The 25,488-nt window shown below is 41.2% G+C and overlaps 2 protein-coding genes across 13 annotated transcripts in view; both read left to right on the top strand.

Moving 5' to 3' along the window:
* Nucleotides 1–22,096, top strand: part of fnip1 (folliculin interacting protein 1) — a 33,923-nt gene extending 11,827 nt beyond the window's left edge. For 2 of the 3 annotated variants that reach the window (XM_004076107.4, XM_020708664.2), the window contains exons 2-18: nt 800–929; nt 3,059–3,199; nt 3,344–3,444; nt 5,054–5,128; nt 5,223–5,314; nt 6,025–6,108; nt 8,120–8,191; nt 9,452–9,587; nt 10,570–10,771; nt 11,015–11,100; nt 14,203–14,349; nt 15,357–15,526; nt 16,209–17,859; nt 17,945–18,110; nt 19,121–19,321; nt 19,599–19,714; nt 20,224–22,096. In XM_004076107.4, coding sequence (XP_004076155.1) covers nt 800–929; nt 3,059–3,199; nt 3,344–3,444; nt 5,054–5,128; nt 5,223–5,314; nt 6,025–6,108; nt 8,120–8,191; nt 9,452–9,587; nt 10,570–10,771; nt 11,015–11,100; nt 14,203–14,349; nt 15,357–15,526; nt 16,209–17,859; nt 17,945–18,110; nt 19,121–19,321; nt 19,599–19,714; nt 20,224–20,302 — 3,649 coding nt within the window. In that variant the 3' untranslated portion in view covers nt 20,303–22,096. The remainder of the gene's footprint in view (nt 1–799; nt 930–3,058; nt 3,200–3,343; nt 3,445–5,053; nt 5,129–5,222; nt 5,315–6,024; nt 6,109–8,119; nt 8,192–9,451; nt 9,588–10,569; nt 10,772–11,014; nt 11,101–14,202; nt 14,350–15,356; nt 15,527–16,208; nt 17,860–17,944; nt 18,111–19,120; nt 19,322–19,598; nt 19,715–20,223) is intronic. The other variant, XM_011483169.3, reaches the window with a different exon arrangement.
* Nucleotides 22,097–23,408: 1,312 nt separating this feature from the next.
* Nucleotides 23,409–25,488, top strand: part of rapgef6 (Rap guanine nucleotide exchange factor 6) — a 120,130-nt gene continuing 118,050 nt past the window's right edge. For 8 of the 10 annotated variants that reach the window (XM_011483175.3, XM_011483172.3, XM_011483174.3 and 5 more), the window contains exon 1: nt 23,410–23,844. In XM_011483175.3, the coding sequence (XP_011481477.1) occupies nt 23,671–23,844 (174 nt within the window). In that variant the 5' untranslated portion in view covers nt 23,410–23,670. Of the gene's footprint in view, nt 23,845–25,488 lie in introns of all 10 variants that reach the window. The other 2 variants (XM_020708658.2, XM_020708661.2) reach the window with 1 other exon arrangement.

Here is a 25,488-nt window from a genome sequence, read left to right as displayed (position 1 = left end):
TGCTATTTACTAGCTCAGTTAACAACAGTCAACTTTTTGCTGCTTAGCACGTGTTGCTCTGGATAAATTGATTGGGGACTAAATACACGTGTTAAGGAAGCTTGAACTCATGGGGGAAAACTGCAGACTTTAAGTTTCTATGCTGAACATGTTTGTTAAAGTTCTGAACAGTTTGCGAGTGGACGACGTTGTGGCTGATAGGCGGGCAGGACGTTTAATGGCTCTCTCTGTGGCTCCCTGCTGCTTGGGGTATGAGATTGATGAATGGCAGCTGTGGCATGGACTCTGCTGCTTCTGCCACGCCAAGTGACAGCTGTAAAGTGTTTATTACATGCTTACAGGTACATCATTTTTACATGTCCCCTCAAGCTTAGCATTTTAAAATTTATTTCTATCCACACAGATCATGCCATGCCAATAAAGTGTTCAGTAATGGAAAGATATTTGGAGGAAAACCAGTTTTTACAGATATTAGAACTTCAATTTTTTTTGCACCATAATACAAGGATACAAGGTATTTAAACAAAAAACTTTCAGTTACTTAGTAGTAGTAAGTTTGTTTTCTAAGTAATCAAAACTGTATCCTATAAAATCTGTTTGCAAATGTTTCCTTAAAAAGTGTTAAAATAGGTTTTAGTGATTTGCAGTTGTATAAAACGAACCAAAAATCGGTGTGCTGAATGACCTTTGACCTGCTCTGCATAGTTTTATTGCATTGTTGCTTATTTCTAATTGTTTTTTCTTTCTTTTTTCCCCCCCTCCTCACCTTCCATCCGCATGTCGTGTTCCTTCCATTTAGCTGGCCGCTGCCCCAGCTGGAGCCCAGTCACATCAGGCTGATCGTGTACCAGGACTGTGAGAGGCGCGGCAGAAATGTCCTCTTCGACTCCAATGCCAGGAAAAAGGGCACAGAGGAAACCCCTGTTAATGTGAGTTACAAGTTCAGTGTTTGCTCTCCTTTTTTGAATACCATTTACTATTAGTAATACCTATAAAGATACTTTGTCCTTTTTTAAACCCAAGTAATGCTTTTGCAGACACACTTTGCTGCACACCACGTGTAAAAGCAGAACATTGTCATAGTGAAAAGTTGCAGCAGACTTTACTGCCTCATTAGAAAAAGATCAAAGCACAACATGCATATGCCGGTTCTGCAAAGTAGATATGCACACGCAGATTCACTTTGTCTTTAAGGTGGAGTTCAGATTCTCCATTAAACTTAAAAAAGAGCTTTAATCTTTAGTTTATCTTGCATACATCTCAAATAGGCTAAATAACTTAAAATATTTTATGTCTTCATCAAGCTTGGCATCAAGCTAATTCAAACATTTATTAAGCAAATATGTGCAATTTGTCAAATGTGTTGCAACGTTGAGTGAAAGCAGAATCCTTTCAAAAAAGGATATGTTGAACAGAAATATGTCACCACTGCTCATCTGCAATCTAGATTTTTATAACAAAGTCACAGCCTCATGGCCTTTTTATGGTCACTAAACCTAATATTTTCATAAAGCTCCTGTGTGATGATGTCTGATCCTGACTAGTTTGCTCTAGAAACGCGTATCTCCAACAATAGTAGTCTCAGCTGACAGCAGCATTCCTTCATCCTCACATGACGGGCGTGTTACTCTGCCTTCTTTTGTCTTCCTCTCTTGTTAATCTTTATCTATCGTCAGTCTAGACTCAATCTTGCCATCCTGTTTCACCCTGATGTTAAATTAAGACCCCCCCCCTGGCTTTCTAAACTTTTACTTGAAAGCTCTGATGTTCCTGATTTATTTATTTTGTGGTTTGACACCTGATCTATTAATTGGCATCTTTTTGTACTGAGCTTTTAAAACGAAAAACATGCAGTTGAAATCTTGGTGAAAAGGTTCAATGCAGTATGTGGGCTTGAGCTGGTGCCAGTATTTTGGTGCATTCTGCAGAGTTGAGGCTTTTGCAGATGCTGCCTTCCATCACATGATGGCTGCTTTTTGTCAGCGCATTGGAATTTGGTTCAGATGGATAAACAAGTTAAACTGTTGTTTGAAGGAGAACGCGGAACAAGCAAAACAAAGGAACAAGTTGAGCGTATGCTTATAGGCAAACCAAAAGTCTTGAATGAAATGTAGACAAATAAGAAAATGTGGCATAAACAGGTTCAGAGTAAGGAAACGGATGTTGCTCAGCAGCAGAGAGAGCTGCAGGAATACCAGAGGGATGTAGTTTTACTGTTGGAGGGAGAGAGTAATTGCAGTGCTGCTCAGTCACGAGTGTGAAACGAGTCATATGACTTGCAGTCACATGCTGCTGGACTCTGTGTGCAGACCTCACACCGCACTGCAGCATTCACACACACCCATGAACACACAAAGATACTCTCACTGGAGTGGAGTGGCTTTCCTGCTGCTCGTGTGTCTGTTTTCTCTAAGATAACCAAACGCTCGTGGAACATTTAAATGCTTCCTGTTCAGTAAAATGCATCAGTCAGCCTCCTCTTTTTCTGAAGCCGCTTCTCTGGCTTTTGATCGTCTGCAACAGTAGTTTCCAGTGAGCCATTAGAGCTGAGCCTAAATGCACACACTGCTACACTCACACACGCCCTATCCTCCCTTTCCCACACTCCCAGATGCTTTCCGTTTTGAATAGACTGCCAAGTCAAGAAGGCACATGACTCAGACCGATTGAGCTCATGTAGCTGTTACATTCCAAGTGATTCGTGTTAGGACTTTAGAGCTGTTTTACTCACTCACTGACTTCACATCAGTGTTACTAAAGCAGTGACAGCTACCCATCAACTTTTTGATGACAAACTTTTCCCTAGCATGAAAATCCACCTTGTTTTTCCTCAAATCTAATCTTATTGTTTAATATTAGCTCCTGCATATTCAATCTGTGATTGCTGGTCAAAATAAGTAGCGTTAACATATTGTAAAAGGTACATTAATGATCAAAGTTGCCATGGTGGATAGTTTTTTCACATTTAAAACAAACTAGATTTAATCGAGGGAACAAAGTATAATCTAATTAATAGAACCACCCAGACTGGAGTTGTTTTTTTTATTCTTTATCGCAGAGCATTGATGGCCAAGTAAAGATGTTTGGAAAATGCTGCCAGCTCCGTCCTGCCAGAGGGAGCTGCAGTTCCTTGGACAGCTCCTCCTCCTCCTGCACCTCTGAAAATAAGGAAACCAAGGAGCATGGCCTCCGCTTTCAGGTAACGCTTGAAGTTTTAGATCTACTATACACTGACTGCTTGCACACATTAACAATGTTTAGACTTTAATATGAACATGTGTTTCTTCAAATTGGACTCCTTTCAGAAATAATTGTAATCAAATGTTGTTGTCCCCCCCCCAAGGCTTCTAGATGTGCATCTGATGTGGTGATGCTGGGGGAGATGATGTTTGGATCTGTGGCTATGAGCTACAAAGGCTCCACACTCAAAATCCACCAGATCAGGTTAGAGAAATGCAGGTCCAGTTTTTTTTTTTTTTTACTACGATTATGCAGATTTAATCTAAAATCAAAAACCTTTATCCTTTGGTCAGGGTGAATACTCAATTTTCATTGGCTGCTGGGTGTTCTTGTCTCTCTTTCTCTGTGGCTGCATCCCAGTCATCAAAATTATCAAATTCACCGAACGAGTTAAAAGAAACAACAAAATCACTCATGTCTTTTTGCTGTGTCATTGTAAACTGTGAAATAACGTATCTCAACGTATGTTTTAAGTTTTATGCCAGCGCAGTGATATGTAACCAGAACTTATTTTTTAGGCGTGCTGTGGTATATGTAAGGGTTAAACGCCAACGAAGTATGCATTATCACTTTTTAACGCAAGCCTGAACCGTCCGACACGAAGCGGAGTGATAATGCATACTTCGAAGGCCATTAACCCGCTTTTATACCATGGTCCGGGTGAATACTCGATTTTGATTGGCTGCTGGGTGTACATTAAAAAGTGATAAACCACAGTGATAACCGCACGGTGAAAAAAGGAGTTCCGGTCACCTAGCTTAAATGTTTTGTATCACTGCGCCGCTTCTTTAAAACAAACTTTTGCTTCATCCTTTGGACAAAAACAAGCGGTAAGAGGTGAACTTTCTCTCTGAATTGATGCTTTATTCCACCCGTCGGAACGATCAGCATATATATGTCGCTTTATATCGCCGGATCTGGACTGCAGCAGCGGTGGTGCGGTGCGACGCGGAGTATATGTTACACGTAAAAAATACTCTGCTTTTTGTGAGAAATTGGAATTGAAAAAAAAAAAAATTTAAGGACTAAAAACTGGTTACTATTTTTTTCTTTTGTAAGTGACCATAGTATAAGCGCGTTAATGGCCTTCGAAGTGTGCATTATCACTTTTTAACGCACTTCACATCGGACGGTTCAGGCTTCTGCTGCGTGCGTTAAAAAGTGGTAATGCATGCTTTGTCGGCCATCGACCCTTACTTGTTTTCTAGGACATAGTTTCTGCAGAGCGGCAGTAGTTCATCAGAAATTCACCTCTGAGTTTTGGGTGGGACTATTTGGAGTAACCCCCTTCCATCGCTGTTGCTGAGAGCTCTCTGCTTACATGCTCTCCCGCTAGCTTACAGCCCCTCACAATCCCAAGCTAACATTACCGGTGCAACATTGGCGCTCATATCCACTCAAACAGTTTTTAGCCAGATGTCAGCTTGGACGATGACGATGAAGACGTACACGGATCTATTTGTCTACAAGTGGATGCATCAGAATGGAGCAGAGCAGGGAGCTTGTGGCCTGCTGATTTGTAGCTTCTACATCACATCTACGATCTTTTTTTAAACAGCAATTTTGTCCTCTCCTGATTCATAATGATTTTAATACAAAAAATAGCTCAGAAATGCAATTTTAAGCAGAATTTTCTTAATACAAGTCCTCAATCATCAGAAATATATCACAAGAACATGTTAAAAAAAAAAACAACACAATTTTAATCAAATCATTTAAAAAATTCAAACTGGTTTGAAATATCAAAGACTTAAGCAAGCTGCATAAACTCTTAATAGTGATGATCTTTGTCCCTTTCTTATCTTCATGACAGATCGCCGCCTCAGCTGATGCTGAGCAAGGTTTTTACAGCCAAAACAGGGAGCAGCGTGTACGGCAGCCTAAACACGTAAGAATGTGCTCAAACACACGCACACGTGGCAAGAAGTCCTACATAAACCTCCTCATTTTCATTGAAGGCCATCCGTCTGATCCCTCAACAGGTTACAGGACAGCCTTGAGTTCATTGGGCCAGAGACCAACACCCTAAAGCCAGAGCAAAACACGGGGCCCAACAATCTTCTCGGGACCATGGGTAACCAATGCAACACCCACCACCACTACAACCACATCTGCCTTCATCCTCATGAAAAATTAACGTATGAAGGATGGGTGAATGGTGTTTTTTTTCCTCCATTATTGAGTAGTTGGAATACTCAACCATGACGATGATGGCTGTAGTTGAAGACCAGCTGCGAATAGCATTTTTGTCTTTTCTCATTTTACTTTATTTTATTATTCTTGTCTTTTGTATTCCATGTTATTTCTCACTTCAAACCTTTTAGCATTCTTGTTTTCCCTTTTTTTGTTGTCCATCTAAACGTCCACCAACTAGTAACTTTTTTGAAAAGATCTTAAAGGCTAATGATCTTTAGGACCATAAATATTCTCCTGTAAAAACAATGGTGGTGTTTTTGCCACCTCCTTAAATTTGATAACACTCTTTAAAAAAAAAAAGAAGAAAAAAAAAAAGAAAGTAGGCTTACCAAGTTTACACAGGTAGCCATCCTGCTTGTCTTAAAAAAGAAATGGTGATTCGAAAAACATTAAACTAACATTTTTTATCATGTACTTTAATACATGTTCTCTCTTTCCAGACTAAAAGTCGCCTTTAACAGGAGGGTTGAACAGAAAGTTTCAGCCTTTTTTTTTCCTTTCTGACTGACTCACTAATCATTGTTCATTGGTTTTGTCACGTTCCCCCCTCTTTCTGTACTCTCCCTTCCATGTTTTTTTGTTGCGCAGGATTTTCTCAGCTCTGCAGCCCTCGAAGGGCCTTCTCTGAACAAGGCCCGCTGCGCCTCATCAAGAGCGCCTCTTTCTTTTCAGGTTGGCGCTTCAAACTGGCTGTGACCGCTGTACGCCAGTTGCATGTGTCTGTAGAGGCTATAGCTGGATTAATGGTGGTTGCTGTGGATATGGCTTGATCGGGTGCATGCTTTTGTTTAATCTCGCCTTTAGAACTAGTAGTACTGGCATGAAGTAGATGGGTGTGTATGTGAATACCCTGGGTGATAAGTCCACCGCTTTGGTCCGCCAAAAGTTTATCTGGACAGCTTCATGTTTGGCATTGAAGAGGTTGAAGGGAAACATTTAACTTTCCTTTGTGAAAACTCAGAATGACGGCAACAATAAAAAAGCTGTCTGTCAATTTTTAAATACATCGGTTTATCTGACCAAGGTGTATGACTGCACACCCACAAAGAGCATGTTTTTTCACTGGTGTTGGTTACTGTAGTCATATTTTGGTCAATGTTTTGCATTTTCTTCTTGAGTTATTCCCTGATCAGCACGTCCAATTCTTTTTTCTTCTGTTTAATAGATTTGAAAGTGGTGTTTGGAGGCATTTTGTCTTTTTTTCTTTTTCTCTGTAAACCTTTAAGGGATGGCGCATGTGACCAGAAAACACACACTCGTTGATATTTACTGTCAAGCTACGTACACGCCGGGCTAGTAAATTATGGTGTTCACACTGCACTGACACTACCCGATACTAAAGCATGTACTTGAAGTTGGAAGAGGCTCCAGGCTTTTGGTTTCACAGCTCTATTCTGAGCACAAACCACAGTTATTAACTTTTCCTTCATGAGCAATTTTCCTACGGGTTGGCACTTCCCCTGAAGTAAAAAGGACGCTACCCACATGTCTCTGATTGGTCAAAGTTCAGCTGGTTAACTTTCAATGCCACGTCAGTGGTTGCGCATTTTGTCTATAGGCAAAAAACGCACTTAAAGATCTGCGTACCGACGTGTGAACGTGAGAGTTTTGATCACGGAAACCTGAAACTTTCATTCAGTGGTCACTGGAACGCGTGTATGAACGTAGCATCACAACCAAACTTCTACCAGAACATCATGTGTTCAAGAAGGAGGAAATAACCACTCAGACCACTACATCAAACACTTCCTACCATTTTGAATCCAACTAAACATTAGACTGTTTCTTCCTATGCAAGTGCTGGATGTTCATAAATGTTACCTTGATATCCATAATTTATCAATGCCATATCTTTTCTTTCCCTTTTCTGGTGCTAGGTAGCATCTACTTCCTAAACTAATTCAAACAAGCATCAATTTATTCATTGATTTTAATTTTTAAGTTTAAGCCCCCCCCCCCCCCCCCACACACACACACACACACACACACACTACTTATACTGAACATTTGTCAAAATTGTAGAGTTTAAAAGTAAAGCTCACTCATAGGAGCCTTGTTGCTGGACTGTAGAATTGACCCAGTCATTCTGGCTTATTATGGTTTGTTTAGGCTCTTATTTATGCTCTTGGCTTTTTGACACCTTTTGTAATGGTACTTCAAAATGCAATGGAACTGTTGGTCAAGTTTGCAACATTTGAATATTATACTTGCGTCGTATGAGACCGAAAGGTTTATGGCACACAAGTGGCCCTTTTGATATGATGCATGTGTGTTAGTTATTTTTATGTTTGCTGTGAGTATGAACTTTGTTTTGATCTTAACGTAAAGCGCTCTGTTGAGAGATTTGTCGAAGCAAAAGCCACCGTCTTTATCGAGTTGTAAAGTAACACGCTGTCACAGCTGCAGTGCTTTTTGACTTCAGCTTCCTCTTGTTGGAGTTACAAAAACAAAAGGTGCTCCGCTTCATACCACTGATCAGTAGAATTGCTGTAGCTTGGATAAGGGATGTTATGGATCTTTAACGGAGCTTTGCAGTTCTCTAACTTTCTTAGATAAGAGTGCCTCTCCGCATGTTTTAACATTAAACTTTGTACAAGTTAGTTGCCCTTTCTGTATTTTCCTCACCGCCTGACCCAAATCATATCTTTGTCTCTTCCATTTTTCTCACATTTGTTCATAACAGGCCACAGTCACCCCATGGACATGCCAGGTCGAGGCCCCCACGATGAGAGGGACAGTGGCATCGCCAGGTCAGGTACGTTAATGCGGCTAACAGCCCAAGCCTGGATTGACCTACACTCTGTTCTACATCCCAGTTTTACACTGAACTCTATGGAAGAACTCAATCTTGACACGCAGAAACATCTCAAACTTGGTGGGTTCCTGAAAATATTTACAACCTTGAGATGTCAACAGAAGGACATATTCAGATAGTTCTTGATTACCAGCTACTTCTCGTGTTAATGTGTCTGACCTCATCAGCCTACTCATCAGGGGCAAGCCCTAAACGGTTACAAAATCACTAGTAATTGAATCAGAAGTGCACAAGCTGCAGTCTTAAAGCGGGGAATGAAAGTGACTCAGGGATTTCCTCTCCATGTTGATGGGTGTAGGAGTGTGAAACTGTTTAGAGACATGGAGCCATGAAAAGTTTAAAGGATCTTCCCCCACAAAAGGCAGAGATAAACTTGAAGGAGAAGAGAGGGTGCTTGTATAAACCTCAATGAACTTGGAAACTTTGTCCCATGGAAACTGACCTTTATGCCCCCAGCTCTGCTCCCCCTCCCCAAACGTCACCATGTGTCATTGGCACGACTGGCATTGTGCTTTCTGTTTGAACACAGGTCACATGCGGAGGATTAAATATAGCAGCTCTCAAGCCTCCTACTACTAAATGAACTTTTCATTTAAGCCTCGTCCTTTGATCTCACCGCCTGCCACCCACTGCTCGCATGTTCCTTTTTTTAACCTAGTTTCCTCTTGCCTAGTAAAGTTTCCTGTAATAGATCTTACACTTATATTTATCACCATGTGATGTCATTAAGCTCCACAGACAAAAGATAACACACCTTTTTCACAGTTCATGTGACTGTTGCTCCGTGCCTTCTGGCTGGGTTGTAAATAACCTCGTGATCAGGGGCAATGTACTGCGTGTTGTCTTTATCATGCCAGGCCCTGGTGTAGAGCCAGATTTCCCAACACTTCCAGCATGTGACTGTTAATAGGGTAGATTATACCGGATTTCACATAAAAGCTGTTCAATAGTGAAAGGCTGGATTTGGAGGGGGAGTGTTTGGGTTTGTTTTATCGAGCTGCATTTCTTGTGAAGTGTCGTGTTTCATGAAGTGTGTCTGTCGTATTCTGCTCTGTCTGTGTGTGCATGAAGGATGTGTCATTGAGAGTGCGTAACCCCACGTACTCCCACGCACTCTTTTTTTTTTTTTACCGTTACCCACAACCCCCTAAATCATTTCTTCTGCTTCTCACCTCTGCCGTGTCTCTTGTATCCTTTCAGCCTCACTGAGCAGCCTCTTGATCACTCCTTTCCCGTCCCCCGGCTCCTCCTTAACCAGCAGCTGCGCCTCCAGCTATCAGCGCCGCTGGCTCCGCAGTCAAACTACAAGCCTGGAGAACGGCGTCTTTCCCCGGTGGTGAGGAATTATGGGAACAAACACGTTTTTAAGTCCTTTCACTAAAATAAACAGGATGAAAGTATCAAAAACTTCAAATGCACTGTAAAAATATTCTTAATTGTTTCTAATATGCAACCAATTGTTTAATTATTAAACTCATAAACTTGTTTATAGTTTTAATCATTACTAATATTATTTTGCATTAAGATTTTGGCATAAATGTTTAAGATGGAACATAAATAAATGAAGTTCTTGGATCACACCAGTCACATATTCTCCTTTTATGATGAAATAAAACCCATAGAGATTCATATTACTAACAGCATTTGATCTTTTTTTTTTTCCAACACCTTTCAAGATCCTAAAACTCTGCAAACTGCAAAGAGCTTCTGTTGAAGTCACACTGAGTATTTAAGGCCTTTTTGTGGCTTTTGTAAAGTCGACTGTGCTAAGACCTCCTCACAGTCGGCCAGGCGTTTGGGAACCAGACCAACGCTGATGTTGTATGCAGAGACTTTGTAGAAACACAGTGCTGCAGCAGAAAGGAAGTTCTTGGCCAGTAACTATAAACTCAGCTGTCAACATCTGCATGTGTTAACTGTTAAACCCTGGACAACCCAAGAACAATTTCTTTATAGGCCTTTAAAGTTAATTTCACAATTAGTTTTGTTTGTTATTTCAGTTTGTGCAGCAGTTGACATTGGCCAAAAAGAGGAAAAAAACCCATTTGAATAAAAAAAAGTGGGGGGGAAATAGAAATAAAAGGAAATATAAATACTAGTGAAAAATAAAAAAGCAAGAAAAAAATGAAATACATTTTTTTATTTTATTTACAGAAGCAGCCAAATTTGACCCCGTGGGTTCTCCGGGGTTAAATAAATCTTACTAAAAAAATCAAATTGGCTGTTGGGATTTTTAGCAAACACACGTCATGCTAGGATTTGTTTCTGCCTTAGCCCTTCTTTGGAAACTGAATCCCCGTCCACTGTCATGTGATCAGGTCAGTGGAGGAAAGCTTCAACATGTCTGACGAAAGTGGCGGTCCAAATCTCGGCGTTGCCCGGAAGAAGAAGATCGCCATTGGCGTTATTTTCACGCTGTCTCCCAACTCTGAGGAAAACAGCTACTTTCAGGAGTTCTTCTTCTCCCACTTCCCTCTCTTTGAGAGTCACATGAACAAACTCAAGAGCGCTATTGAGCAGGTCAGTGAATGTAAATGTTCTTCATCTAAACTCTAAAGCGTCACACTGATGGTTTAGTACCCTTGCCTTCCCTTTTACCCAGTACTATTGACTGTTGCTGTACTGTGTGCGGCTCTGGAAGAGTTCCCGTTTAGTGTTATCTTGCTTTCCTGCCCCTCTTCCTCTTCTCCCTCACAAGTGTCTCAGATTGACAGCTTTGGGGTTGTATATCTAGAGTTTCATCTGTGCATTTCCACTTTCAAGGCCATGAAGATGAGTCGGCGGTCAGCTGATGCCAGTCAGAGAGCTCTGGCCCACAGCCGAATGGTGGATGGACTGAACGAGTTCAGGTTAGCAGCTCCCTCAATTCATCATGAATATTCATTTAATTCATGTTGTGATACGTAGGAAAGATTTTCCAAATGCAACCACCCAAAAAACAAGATTCTTTGTCCTTTTCCTTTATATTGTCCATCCTCATATTTACCGAAGCTGGCAAAGAACAGGGGAATAATTAGCAATAAAAAGTGGTTTTCATTTCACATCAGAGGCTAACAAAATGTGCTGGATTTTGCTCGGCTCTCCTTAGTTAAAAAGAAATGTGCTGACAGTGAGAAGAGGTTAGTTCTGTTACTGTCAATCTGTTTCTGGGTAAGAAATCTTTAAAAATAGTTCAGAACGTTTCCACTTGACTTTGACACGACTGTTCTGCTAATGTGATGGAAATGTCTCTTTGGAGACGATGCAGATTTCAAGATTGAGGGGAGCTGAAGAGGAGATTCTGTTTTGGGTTCAAAAACTGTGAGGAATGTAGACTTGATAAATATTTGCATACGTGTCAGAAGTTCTGCCCTAAATCATATGATTACGGCTCTCAGCAAGCCCTCCCATATAAGTGCTGCACATGCCAGCCTCCAACTACTTTCACTTGCTCCTTTCCCACTGGCTGTCAGTTCCCTGTTTGAGGTCTGCGTTGCAGCAGTCATATGCCTGTTGACACCTGGCCTCAATAACCCAAGCTTCCCAAGTAGGAACCCTATCTACTGCAGAGTCTGGTCACAAGAAAGCACCAGAATAGTAAACAGTATGTGGGTGCCAGCAAGACTAACGCTGGTGCCCTGGGCTAAAAACGCTTGAAGAATCTCACCTCTAGACACCTAAATAGAAAGGTAGCCTCCTTTGCCATTAGGGGCTTTGACTTCACGGAACATTAGACGGGGAAACTGGAAGAAATTCTCTTGACTATTTATGATGATGTGGCATTGACGTTGGTAGAGGGTGGGCAGACGCACATGTCTGCAAAGATAAGCTGCACACATTGCAGAAGGACGGGGAACATAAAAGCCACTGCAGCCTGGGCTTGGGTTATGATGGGGTGTTGCAGCACAACTGAGAGTCCTGAGTCGTGGATTGATGCCCCAGGGTTAAAGCCCTGTCCCTTCTGACTACATGTATTTCAAAACCAGACACGCAGTGAACACCTATGAGCGAAGTAACCAGAAACCGTGCAGCTCTGCAGCCATACTTGTTCTTCAGCTGATCTAAAAGCAGAAAACAAGAAATTCTTTGCTGATGGTAACCTGTAGTTGGATTGTAAATCTCAAAACAAAAGCTACACTTCTTAAATATGTGAACGATTTTATATAATGACTTGCAGAACAATGCTTGGTAAACCACAGTGCCACAAATGTTGCCCCTCCATAGCTGCTCGTTTAAAATCGACAGGTCAGGTCACAGATTTACTGCGTGAAGTTCACCTGAACAGCTGCTGCAGGCTCAGACTAGATTTCACTCTTCACTTAATGCTGGCCAAGACTTCCTCACAATGGAAGCTTGTCATGGCACGAATGTGCGACATGGAGCGTGCGCTCAATGTGCCTTAAAAAGCCTCAGACAAGTTGATAATATGGGAATGACTGACGTGGATCCGGGTCATTTGATGCTGGCATCCAAAGTCTGATCTTCTGTACTGACGTAAAGACACTGAGAGACAGACGTGTGTTGGACGTAACGATTATTCATTCTTGTGGGTTCAAGCTGTGGCCACTGTAACTCTGCCCTACACTGATAAATTCATTATATTTCAAACCCAGATCTGACGGTTTTGGTTGTCCAACTCAGGACGACACCAATTCAAACTGTAAAGCTTAAGAAAACTTCACTACAGGTTTTCACAGACGTGTTTTTGTTGAAGGAGAAAAAATGTCCACCTTGAAACTTAGTGGTCAGTTTTCAACAATATCACTGTAACTGATCTTAAATGTCACTCCCCTGACATAACTGGGGAGGGCAGGTTGAAGGTTATGCAATGAAACCACTGAACTAAAAACAGCTTTCAGCATCTTATTTGCTTTGCTTTTTAAAGTCACATGCTATTTTTAAAAAATCAATTTATGCTAAGCCATGAAGTCCAGACATTTCTATTTTGCGTTTAAAAAAACAAACTAAAAACCTGCATCCCAATTAAAGGAGGGGGTCGCTGCCGAGCCAGTTCCTTTGATATCCTATTTAATATCTGTTCTTTTTGTTAAATGACTATTATAAAATCAGTTTTATTTGGTTATATAAAATGTTTTCACACAAATAAATGAAACAAAGGGGACATTTTTATCAACCTAGCAAGGAATTGGAACAGAAAAGCTATTTTTTTGCACAACACATCTAAAGACAAGTAATTTACAGATTTGAAGAATCAATTCAGCATTTTCTAAGGAAACATGAATTCAGGTTTCATTCTTTTTTATTAATACCAGCCCTAATTTTTGAAACTGTGTGGCACAGATGTTTTCCAACAGCCTGCAGCTGCTTTGTATGCATTATTCAGTGGCTCCTTTATAGGTCAGAGATCATGAGGTCAACCTGTTTACAGTCTGACATTTCCTGCACTGTCCAGTTGGACAAAGTCAGTCAGTTTAGCATTATCAGTCCCCATGATCAGGACGTTGGTCTTGTGACAGATCACAGGGCTGTCAGCAGCTGGTCCAGTCCCTTATTTTTGCTGAATTTGCTGAGAAAAGCAAGATTAAAATGATTCCTCAAGCAGCTCCGACTGGATTTGATTAGTTTTAGGTTTTTAAAGTCAGTTACTGGTGTATGTTTTTGAAGGATTTGGAACATTGTTCCGACGCCTTGCGAAAGCTTGGACCTTAGCCGAGACGAACTCCGGGAACACCCCATGCTCCATGGAAACTCCAGGCCCCCTTAACAGATGAGCCGATTCACATAAAGATATGCACATTCCCAGCCGCTGTGTGTGCATGCAGGATTGCGTGGACGTTTGCCTAACTGTCACAAACACCCAGCAGGGCTCTCCCAGAACCCTGGCGGGTGAACTGAGATCTCCTTTGTTTGTCTTCAGAAACAAAAACGCCTCTGTTCTCTTGTTCATTTTTATTTTCTCTCCCCATTCCCACTCCTGCTTTCATTCCTCCCTCGCCATACCTCATCTCCAGGATGACCATCTGTGACCTCTACACAATGCCCCGCGTGGCCGAGCCCGTCTGGTTGACTATGATGTCTGGCGCTTCGGAGAAGAACCAGCTCTGCGGTCAATTCATGAGGGAACTCTCCCTGCTGATGGAGCAGGCCTCCAAGAACCAGTTGAGTTTCTGCCTGTACTCACACCACCTTCCCCTTTAGGTTCTATTTCTGCCACGGAAGTGTCTTTCATGGGAAGAACGGTACCATAGAAACTAACTTTCAAACCATCACAGACGATGTTGGTCCTTCTCTTTAAGCTAATAGGTGGCAACATTTATCAAAGAAACATGTCAGCATTATAAAAAATGTTACTGGGCTAGTCTTAATTCAACATTGTCATCAGCAAAGAAACACAAGCAGACTCACACACTTACTGTTCATTCTCTCCCAACAAAAGCCTTCATTACACTAAACGAGCCTCATTTGCTGCGACTGACTGCATCTCCTGCCTTTCCTTGGTCCGTCTCCAAAGAGCTGTGAATAAGAAGCCTGCCAGTCTCTAACCGCTTATTGTCAAAGTTACAAAGCCAAGTCAAACTAATTGTAAGCGTCTGAATTGGTAGCAGGGCTTTTATTGAACATGCCTTACTTACTTGCTGCAGTTTATTTAGAGTGGAAATCTACTGAAAGTTTTCACTAAGGGTTTTTCAGTCTGTAATATATTTAATGAAGTTTAATGAGTGTATATATACCTATAACCTATATACTTTTAATCAATACTGCACTTCAATATTGATTACACTTCATCCAAGTGCATTTGGGTCGAGACATGTTTCCCTGACCCCAGCGGACTTGATGGCTGTCGAAGCTCTGTCCTGGCACGTGATGAAACAAGACTTTCGTGATCGGTTGAATCATGAGACAGGAAGGGAAGTAGACACTTGTGGTCAGAACTGGGAAGTGAATCATGCCGTTAGTGTGTGAGTTTGTCACAAGTGTGTGTACGTGTGTTGCAAAAGCAGAATGTGTTATGTGGTTTAGGAGAAACTCTCAAGATTTTCTGTGTGGCGACACCATGTTTCATAAGAGGGAACATGAGAACAGTAGTAATTTTAAAAAAAGTGAACTAATAGGAGACGATGTTTGTGTGTGCTGAATTGTGCTCAATGCATCTGATGTCCCCCAGATTCCTCCCTGCATTGTTGACCGCAGTCCTGACCAATCACCTGGCCTGGGTTCCCACGGTTATGCCAAATGGTCAGCCTCCAATCAAGATCTTCCTGGAGAAACACTCATCCCAGAGTGTTGACACGCTGGCAAAAACGCATCCCTACAACCCTCTGTGGGCACAGCTAGGTGAGTCTCACAGCTCGCCAAACTTGTCCTGATCTTCATTTTCCAGGGATTGTTTTAAATGTGTTAAAACATATCCTGCCTGAAGCATAATGATATCTTTAGTGTCCAATAAATATTTTTAATCTTTCAAAAAATATACTTTTTTAGTGTTAGTTTATGTATTTTAATGATTTAATCATCCTGCTGTTAAAGGGCAGTATATAATACTAAAATACGTTTTGAACATTTTTACCTTTTAAATATCTGCAATAATTTTTTTTGTAATTCTAGATGGGGGTCTTTAGATTTTGTCTGGGTATCCCAATCTACAATTCCAAAATCCAGTGCCCTGAAAATTTCCCTTAAATCCCGGCAAAGCTAGTGTGCACCATTGCTCAATAGATTGGTGAATATAGACCACAATGCATTGCGGTTTGACTTTAAAAAAAAGTTTTTAGATTTATTTTTCAAAGTTTTTTTCATCAGAATAGTGATGGTCTTTGTGAATTAGGGGTTGGGGAGTAGAAAGGCTGTTGGGTGTTTTTAAATGGGCTGATGGTGACACCTACTGTTCAAAGTGAGGAACTGCAAAGAGCTGAGTAACTTCACTAAAACATAGACATTTAATTTATCGTTCCTGAAAGAGTGTGAAGTAATACAAAGATAATTTAAGGACATACGTTTACATTTCCTTTTTTTCTAGGGGATCTATATGGAGCAATAGGATCACCAGTAAGGCTGTCCAGGACTGTCGTGGTTGGCCGTAGACAGGAGCTGGTCCAGAGACTCCTTTATGTCCTCACCTACTTTATCCGCTGTTCAGAGCTGCTGGAGACCCACATGCTGGACAGCGCTGAGGATGAAGCCATCGTGATGCCCGGCTCCCTCATCACTACGTCCCTTAGAAAAGGAGAAGTGGAGGAGTCGGACTATGTTCTCGTGACCGTCCATAAGCCCAGGGGAGATTATCTGTCCCAGGGGACCCCCGGCCAGCAGGCCGAAGCCGAAGACGGCAGCTACCGCTCAGACAACAGCCTCCACAGCAGCACTTACACAGACATGGAGCTGGAGCGGAGCTCCTGTGAGCCATCCAAAGAGGAGGATGAGGATGAGAAAGATGAGGAAGAGAGCGGTGAGAGCCAAGGGTCCAGAAGCAGCGTGCTTCACTCTGGGGTTGGTGAGGGCTCAACTCCTGTAATTAGGACTGCAGACGCACCTGAAACTGAGGAGCTGCACAGGGAGATGAGCGACCTCCTTGTCTCAACAGCCAAACTAGAGATCGAGCTACATGTTGGCTCGGCGTGCATGAGGAGGCCGGACTGTGTGCTGGAGACAGAGACCAAGGAAAGCCTCAAATATAATGCACCATCCATACCAACAAGGGTCTCTCCGTCTCTCAGCACACCAGACAACACGGACGCTGGGGCTGAGGCTTGCATAGGTTCCTCAGTGGGGAACCAGCCAAGCAAAGTGGGGATCCCTTTGGAGAAGAAGCCCCCAGATAAGATCCTGGTTGGTGCCAAAGTGATACCAGGTAAAGCAATCTCCGGGCCCAGGGCTTTGACACCTGGAGAAGAGCAAGAGCCTGCTACAAAAGTCACGTTCCTCATTGGAGACTCTCTGTCTCCAGAGTCGGACACGGAGAGTCGGAGAAAAAGGATGGAGGAGGAAATCAAAAAGCACAAGAAGCAGCAACATTACCCTCAGCAGCGAGGAGCACACTCAATGACCAGCAGCATCAGCTCATCGGAGGACCAAACCAAACCGACCAAGGCAATCCCAGCACTGCAGCGGATGTCCAGCACAAAGGCCCAGTGGAGCCTGGACTGCATGCAGAAATTTGACGAGTATTACAGTTTGGATAATCACGAAGGACGTGGGACTTCAGAGCATGTGGAGAAGCAGCAGGAGGCCAGCGCCACAGACGAAGCACATCACCATTTGTCCCACCCCCTGGGGATCCCTCTGCTTCGTGACCTGGATGATCCGAGCTGTCAGGGTGCAGGCGGTAGACAGGGTTTGGTTATGTGTTTAGGTCCAGCTAGTGGTCAGGTCAGATCCAGCAGGAAAGGAGACTCTTCGGTGGACGTCCAGGAGAGGTGCAGGTGTGATTCTGCAAGCTCTTCCGACATTTGCTGCTGCAGGAGCTGTCCTGTTGAGCAGGACAAGGACCTTGTGTTGTCCGTTCCTCTTCCCCGAGAGGGAAGCAACAACAGTAAGGACCAAAAGTGCAAGGCGGTGCCTGTCAATGACTGGGAAATACCTCGAAATGAGAGTTCAGACAGCGCGCTGGGGGACAGCGAGAGCGAGGAGACAGAAGACTGGCAAGAGGAAGTGCTGGTTCCCTTCCCTGGGCAAGTGGAGCATACACAAGCACTTTGAAAAGGAAAAAACAACCAAAAAATAATGAACTTTTATGTCATAAATCTGATTTTGCAGGGCAAAATTGGTGGAGAACTACTCGAAGCCAACCATTGCCAATTTTGGCCGGTCTCTGTTTGGAGGCTACTGTCCCACCTACGTGCCAGACTTTGTTGTACACGGGATCCCCAGTGACGACAAGCTACGGCAAAGTCTTACAACCGAATTAACCCATGCGGTTCAGGTAAAGTCTTTGAAAAGACACAGATTTTAGTCGCCAAGACTTAAATCTAAAATATCACAATTACTTGTTTTCAATAAAAATGTTTGAAAAAATTCCAAAAAGCTCTTTTGAACTAAAACAAATCCCATGTCTGTTTGTGAACTTTAAGAGTTAAGAAACTTCATCTTGTTAATTCACTGTCCCTTAATGCAGTGGTCCCTGACCCGGGGCTGTGGGGGTAAAAAGAAACACAACCCACCTGTTTCTGTTTTATTTATAATCTGATTCTGAAGGAAGATTTATTTTGATAAACTGCTGGATTCGCCCTAACATGTCCCACTCATTCTTGACGTCTGTCAAGTTGCACGGTCACGTGTCCAAAATACATCCACTACTTTAAGGGGCTGCGTCCACCGCTAAATTGAAACCCCCAACCAAGCTAGCAAAGTTAGCAAAAAGCAAACACATTTGGAAAGTGTCTTTTAGCAGAAAAGAGCCAGTGAGGAAACGGAAGAGCCTTCAGTTTCAAAATAAAAGCTGCACACGACAAACAAAGCCAGGAGCCTTTACTTGAAATGCACTCCATAATAATAATTCATAATATTCAGCTATCAATTGTCTAATGTTACGAGGATGCTGCTATTAAAGTTACTCGCAGTATTGAATTCACAGTTAAGAGAAAAACTTTTTTTTAATCCATTCCGCCTTAAACGTTGGACGAGGCTGAAGTTCAATTTTTGTTGCCCCCCCCCGGACCGTTATGGGTCAAGGGAAAAATCAACGTCCCATTTCAATGGGTCCTACATGAAATCTAGGGTACAAATAAAGTTTAATATTTACAGAGAATGAAGGAAAACTTTATCCTCTAAAGTTGAGAGAATGTGGAAAATGTGACGTCCTCTCACAGGCCCATCATGAAACCAGTCCATGATCTGAAAAGACCACTGCTTTAATGAAGCTGCTTCTCATTCTGTGGCTTTTGTTTCCAAACTGTTGAATTCATTTGAGGTTTCTTCCTGTTTATATTTCAGCATCCTGTCTTGGATGAGCCTATAGCTGAGGCTGTCTGCATTATAGCAGACACAGACAAGTGGACGGTTCAGGTGGCCAGCAGTCAAAGACGAGCAACAGATGTCAACAAACTTGGAAAAGAAGTGCTGGTGTCTAGTCTGGTCTCCAGTTTGCTGCAGTCCACTCATCAGCTCTTCAAACTCAACCTCTCACCCAACTTTGTATGTTGCACCTTCCAGGCGGTGACATCACGAGTGTTTCACAGCTGATGACGTGTGTGTGTGTGTGTGTGTGTGTGTGTGTGTGTGTGTGTGTGTGTGTGTGTGTGTGTGTGTGTGTGTGTGTGTGTGTGTGTGTGTGTGTGTGTGTGTGTGTGTGTGTGTGTGTGTGTGTGTGTGTGTGTGTGTGTGTGTGTGTGTGTGTGTGTGTGTGTGTGTGTGTGTGTGTGTGTGTGTGTGTGTGTGTGTACTCATCCCCTCCTGGTTTTTTCTCCTTTAGTGTGTCATGCACCTTGAGGACCGACTGCAGGAGATCTACTTCAAGAGTAAGATGCTGGCTGAGTATCTGAAGGGTCAGACCAGAGTCCACGTGAAAGAACTGGGCATGGTTTTGGGGTGAGCACTTTAAGTCTTAAAATCTTTCAGTTTAAAACTTCACGGAAACGTTGGAATTATACTTACTATAAATATTTACAGTTCCTGCATTTATGAAATCATTTCTATAAAGACTTTAACTGTTTAGTTTCTTAAAATGTTTACATTTTTGTAAAAATATGTCTTTTATTCAAATTGTTGTGAATCTGGAGCAGATGAAAACAAAACGCTGTTTCAAAACGATCGTATTTGTGACGTAAAAAATACTTGAGTCACAAGCTCCCTGCTTCACTTAAACAGAGAGCGCCCAGCGGGGGGGTCGCTACCCACCAATGACCAACTTAGAGGCAAATTTTTAATGAACTATGCCTCTCTGAAGAAGAAGAGAAACGGCATAATGATAACTATTAGACGTTAAAAAGCACCCAAAAGATAATTGGAGTGATGCAGGACCTTTCTTTGTGTTTGAGTGTGAAATCTTGACGTTTAGTCTAAGCTGCCGATCTCACTTTTTCCTTTGTTTCTTATAGAATCGAGTCCAGTGACCTTCCGCTGTTGGCTGCGGTTGCCAGTACTCACTCCCCCTACGTCGCTCAGATCTTACTATGAGACTGTCAACACCAAGAACATCAAGGTCTTGATGATGACCAGAGAACAGTTGACCTGTGGAAAACCAACATGATTTCCTGACCTGTGGATCTTTCTGGGGTTTAATCATCAAGGACCTGAGCTGTGTTCACCTTCATGGACCAGAGTCTCAGACGGAGCGGACACTTCTGCTGATCTAGATGTAATGTGGATGTTTTACCACCAGGTGGCGGCAGAGAGCAGAGAAGAGTGAGGTTCTGCAGAAGACTGAAGCTACTTTGAAATTACCTGAATGTTTTTTTTTTTAACCAGACTTTTTATATGTTTGGAAACAAAAGCCAAAGACTTCTAATTTTCTCGGTGAGATTGACATTTTTATGAGGCCTATAATACTTTTTTTTTAATCCAATTTCTTCACCTGTGCAATTGCACATATGGACAAGAAAGTGATTTTTTTTTCCTTTTTTTTTTCAACTATTCTTTGCAGTAAATATGCTCAGAAGTTATACTATGCCAGTTGTATCATTTTGATTAATTCTCAAGTATTTATGTTTACAAGCCCAGCTTCACAGAGAAAGTTAAAAAAAAATCCTTGAAAATGTTTTTGCACACCTGTCTGTCCTTTTGTGTGGTGTTTTTTTCTTTTCTTTTTCTTTTCATTTCTCTCTAGTACAAACTGGTTTTGAAACTGCTAAACCCGGCTTTATCAAAGATACTGCACTACCTCATATCTTCATGTGGGCAGTGAACGATTTACAATTGTCCCACACGGGACATTTGAGGTAAATTTTATATAAAGATTTAATCAGAGATTCGACAACTGTGCAAACGACATGCTGTGCTTTGGTTAAAAGGGAAAGTTGTTTAGTTGATTTAACACGAACGAGAAGAAAAATCCTTTTAAAAGGGTCCCTTGATATTGCAGACCACCTAAACCTTGGATTCTCTGTATTTTACAACAGAAAATGCTGAAGTTTTTCACTTTTTATAGCTCTGTCATCCTTTTTATAATGTTTACTGCGTAATATTTGATGCAAAAAAAAGACTAGCAGAGTTCATTGGGTTTACTGGTTAACACTAATAATCAACAATTGGTTATATTTCTACTTTTTCTGGTATTGACAGACCCTTTGGTTTGTGTAAGCCTGGGGGGGTCGCTGATATAAATGAACATGCTGAAGGAAAGGGTGAATCTATTTTCACAAGTCATATTTTGAAGTTGATTTCTGTCAAATGTTAGCCTGGTGGATGCAGCCTGACTGAAAAGAGCTTTAGCCATTTTGAAGGATGTACGACAAATCTCCACATCTGCTCAGGTTCGGGAGGAACGGATGCAATTTGACTGCTAGGAAAAGGCAAACGAGTGGATCCGTTACCCCGACGACGTTTGCTCGTTCAACCGGTTCTCACCCGGATTAGAATCCAAGTCTTAATCAAAACGTGACATGAACGCTTCAGGTGTTTGTTTTGCTTTTCAGAGTGCACTTTGCTGTTTAAGCTGGTGAATGAAATCTTATGTATATTGAAGATGCTCCAGTATATCAGCCTACATTTTTTTACCAGCCAGCCAACATGTTTAAGATGTATGAATTTATAGATCTGCTTCTTTTCCTTTGTATATGAATAAATTATAGTTTCCCATTTAAGTGTAACGATTTCTGTAAACTGTACATACTCAATTTATTTGTATAAATTGTCTTTTTGCAACCTGACATATTTTTTCTTTCTTCCCAATTTTCTGGGAATGTTGTGCAATAAAGATGCTGAAGAATGGTGTGTCTAATAGTTGTGTAATAAAATAAACTACAATTGCAATTGTGGATTGTTTAACAGATAAAACAAGTGACAAATGTGTGTGACTCACAACAGCACAACACACTGTGACAGCCCACAGGATGTCATTTTTCAAAGCAAATGTAAGGAAAAAGAAAATATTGCAACATTTTAAAGTCTGTGCATGTTCAAAAAGCACTTGAGCAACATTGCATCACATAACTTTGACTTAATGGCAGCTTTCTTACTTGTGGGATTAATGTGTGGTTTCCTCTTAAATGACTAGTTAACCACGTTTATTTACAGAAAACCACATGGAGAATCTCTTTTTAAACAAACTTATTCTAATAAATCCAATATGTAAACTTGTTGATTTTTTTATGGTATGAACTTTTTTTCTTCAACCAAGAAAAAACGCTTTCAAATACAAGAACTGTGACTAAAATGTTTGTGCAATCTCCACAGGAAGTGAGTCCTAGTTTAGTGCAAGAAGAAGTAGACCCGCAGAAAGTAAATGTTTTCACATCACAAAACAAGTTCTGCGTCTTTAAGCTGTTTTCAAAACAAGTTGTGCACAAATTAAAACCCAAATCAAATCTGAAATACGACAGGCGTTTGTTAAATTTACGTTTTTTCCTTTTTCTTTCTGTGAGAGGCGGTTTCATTTTCATAAAGTAAGCAAAGGTATGACGTCAAACTCACATGAACGAGATCCAAATGGTGCGTTTGGGGAAGCTGCGGCAATCTGAACCTTAACCGTGTTGATCATAGATCCGAAGTTGTACGGTATGTTCAAAGTTGCATTTTTCCCCCCAAAAAAACATTCTTGAGAGGGGCATTTGTTTGAGTCTTTAGTGATCCTTTGTGCCGTATAAGCTATATAAACGTTATTTAATGCATGCAGGCTAGACATGGACAACAGTATGGGAACGTCAATGTGTTTTTCTTTAGTCAAATATAGTTATTTTGATCAATTAAAAGAGGTTTTGAAAGAGTTTTGAGGACGAATTGAAAAATACAAATTATATATATATATATATATATATATATATATATATATATATATATATATATATATATATATATATATATATATATATATATATATATATATAAAGGTGACTATATATATAAAGGTGACTTCTTTAGCAATCATTGCAATATTTTTTTGTCTCTGTTCTGTTCTCTTTGAAAAATTGATATTATTTAAGCGTACTTATACGTTACAGTCTCTGATTTTTACTGACGTTTAGTCATTGAAAGAAGGGGGGACAACAAAGAACACTGAAACCAAGGGAAAAACCTGTTGCGTTTGCTCAAGTCACTGAGTACTTTTATTTCCAATGCGCGTGAATGCACCATAATGTCCGGGCGAACAGAGGGATCTGAAAATCTGAACTCCTGGATTTCACTGACGCCAGCTACCAAAGCGGATTTTTTTACACCGAAAATGTCGCTAAATTAGGCAAAGAGACCAAATTCAACCGACTTTTTGTCTCTGTTGGGGTATTTTTTGGACGTCTCGTAACTGCAAGTCTTTTAAAAGTATCTTGATCTTCGCCCATGAGAGTAAGAGGAGTTCGCGGTCAACTTTTGTTTGGAATAAAACCCTTTTTATGCTGAGCCTGGAGAGACCGTTTCCACAGGGATGTGAGTTTCTCCGGACACACGGTGACTCGGACACGTACGGTGACGACGGTGAAGCTACCGAAGTTATGAAAATGACGGGGGCCATGGAAGCTTCTTTCAAGCTGGCATTGAAGAAGCCCCCGTCGGTTCGGACGGCAGAGGTAAATAATCCAGTTAATTAGCATTTCTGTGCTAATGTTGGTCAATTATAAAACACGTATTCGTGGTTTAAGTTAAAACACACAGTCCAATACATTTGCTGTACAACTTAGTTTAGACGTCACAACAACAACAACAACAACAACAATATGCTGCTTTTTTGGTAGTTGTGAAGTTTGGCTTTTCTTTGAAGTTAGCTGAACACAAACGTTAATAAAAATTTAAATAAAGTTTTATTCAAACGCTGTGTCGGCTTCAGTGCACTCTGCTGAGTGTTTGAGAACGGTGAACTAACATTTCAAGGACTTGAACAGCAGAGCTTTGACCAAATCAGATGTTGCTTTAGGAGATGTTTATTTTATTTTATTTTTTATTTCTTTAAACTGACCCTCATCCTGGGTCAAGTTTGCCCTCACTGAGCATGCGCGTCCCATCAGAGGGTCCATTCACCAGGTCCAGTTTAAAGTTTGGGAAAATCCTAATTTTTATTTTTTTCTAGTAAGTTTTAGATCATCGCGGCTTTCCTGTTTCTCCTTCTTCTCCTCCTCTCCTGGCATCTGCCTCCTCTTTTCATGAAGCTGTGGAAACACAGCTGGTTTGTCCTTGCTTGAGTTGCATTTTCTACTTAAAATAAATCTTGGCTAGACCCTCCTCCCCTCCCTCCCTGTGTTCTATAAAATGGTTTTATGGAGTAAATGCTATTTTTAGAAGGATAGGGGAAAAAAAGATTCAGAAAGCTTTCAGTTTTTCTGAAAGCTCTTTGACACAGATTGAAACTTGTGCAAGAACTTCTGGGGAAGAAGTGATTTTAGGGGCAGGTTGGCACAGTAGAATGCATGCGGAAGAATTTTTTGGTATTTTGTCAAAAATCTTACCACAAATCTTTATTATTAATAAAGTTTCTGCCATCTAGACACAGAATTGCAAAACGATTCAGTTGAGCTATGATGACAGTTCTTAAAGACCCACTGATGAAAAGAATTGTGTGCTTTTTTGACATGTTTTGTGGAATTCTTCTGATTACGGAGGACACAGATGAGGAAAATTGAGCTTTAATAATTACCTTTCTGAGAATTTCTTCATTGAAATTGTAGTGCATTAGCAGTAGACAAAAAAAAAAGGCTGTTTTGAGAAAAAGTGTTTTGTTTTTTTTACGTAAAAGCTCTTTGCTCCTCTTTATTCTGATGCATCCACTTGCAGACAAAGGTATCCGTGTACATCTTCATTTTCCTCGTCTGAGCTGGCATCTGGCTCTAAACTGAATGGCTGCATGGCTCCAATATTGTTCACTATTTTTGTTGCACTGGTAATGTTAATGTCCGGAGGGGGAGGGGCTGTACGCTGTTGGGGGATAGTGTAAATGAGTAGCTCAGTTATGGGCATTTACTCTACTACTTCCCCCTCTCATTCCAAATAGGAAGTACCCACTGGTACCAAAAAGCTGAAATCCCGTAGACTTCTATTGAGAAAAAAAACAGGTTTTACTAAATCATTCTCTTGGTCAGAATAACCAATGTTGCTCTACTACTTTTTATTAACACGTTCTTGCTAATCTTACTTTTTTTCATGATATTTTTGCTGTAGCGCAAGTTATTCAAGTTATAAACTGATCAATCGGATGCCTCAATAAAAGCAGGTGGCCTTGA

Source organism: Oryzias latipes, chromosome 14 (assembly GCF_002234675.1).
Source record: "Oryzias latipes chromosome 14, ASM223467v1".
Taxonomy (NCBI): Eukaryota; Metazoa; Chordata; class Actinopteri; order Beloniformes; family Adrianichthyidae; genus Oryzias; species Oryzias latipes.
The sequence above is the reverse complement of the archived record's forward strand: the minus strand, read 5'-3'. Positions and strand labels throughout refer to the sequence as shown.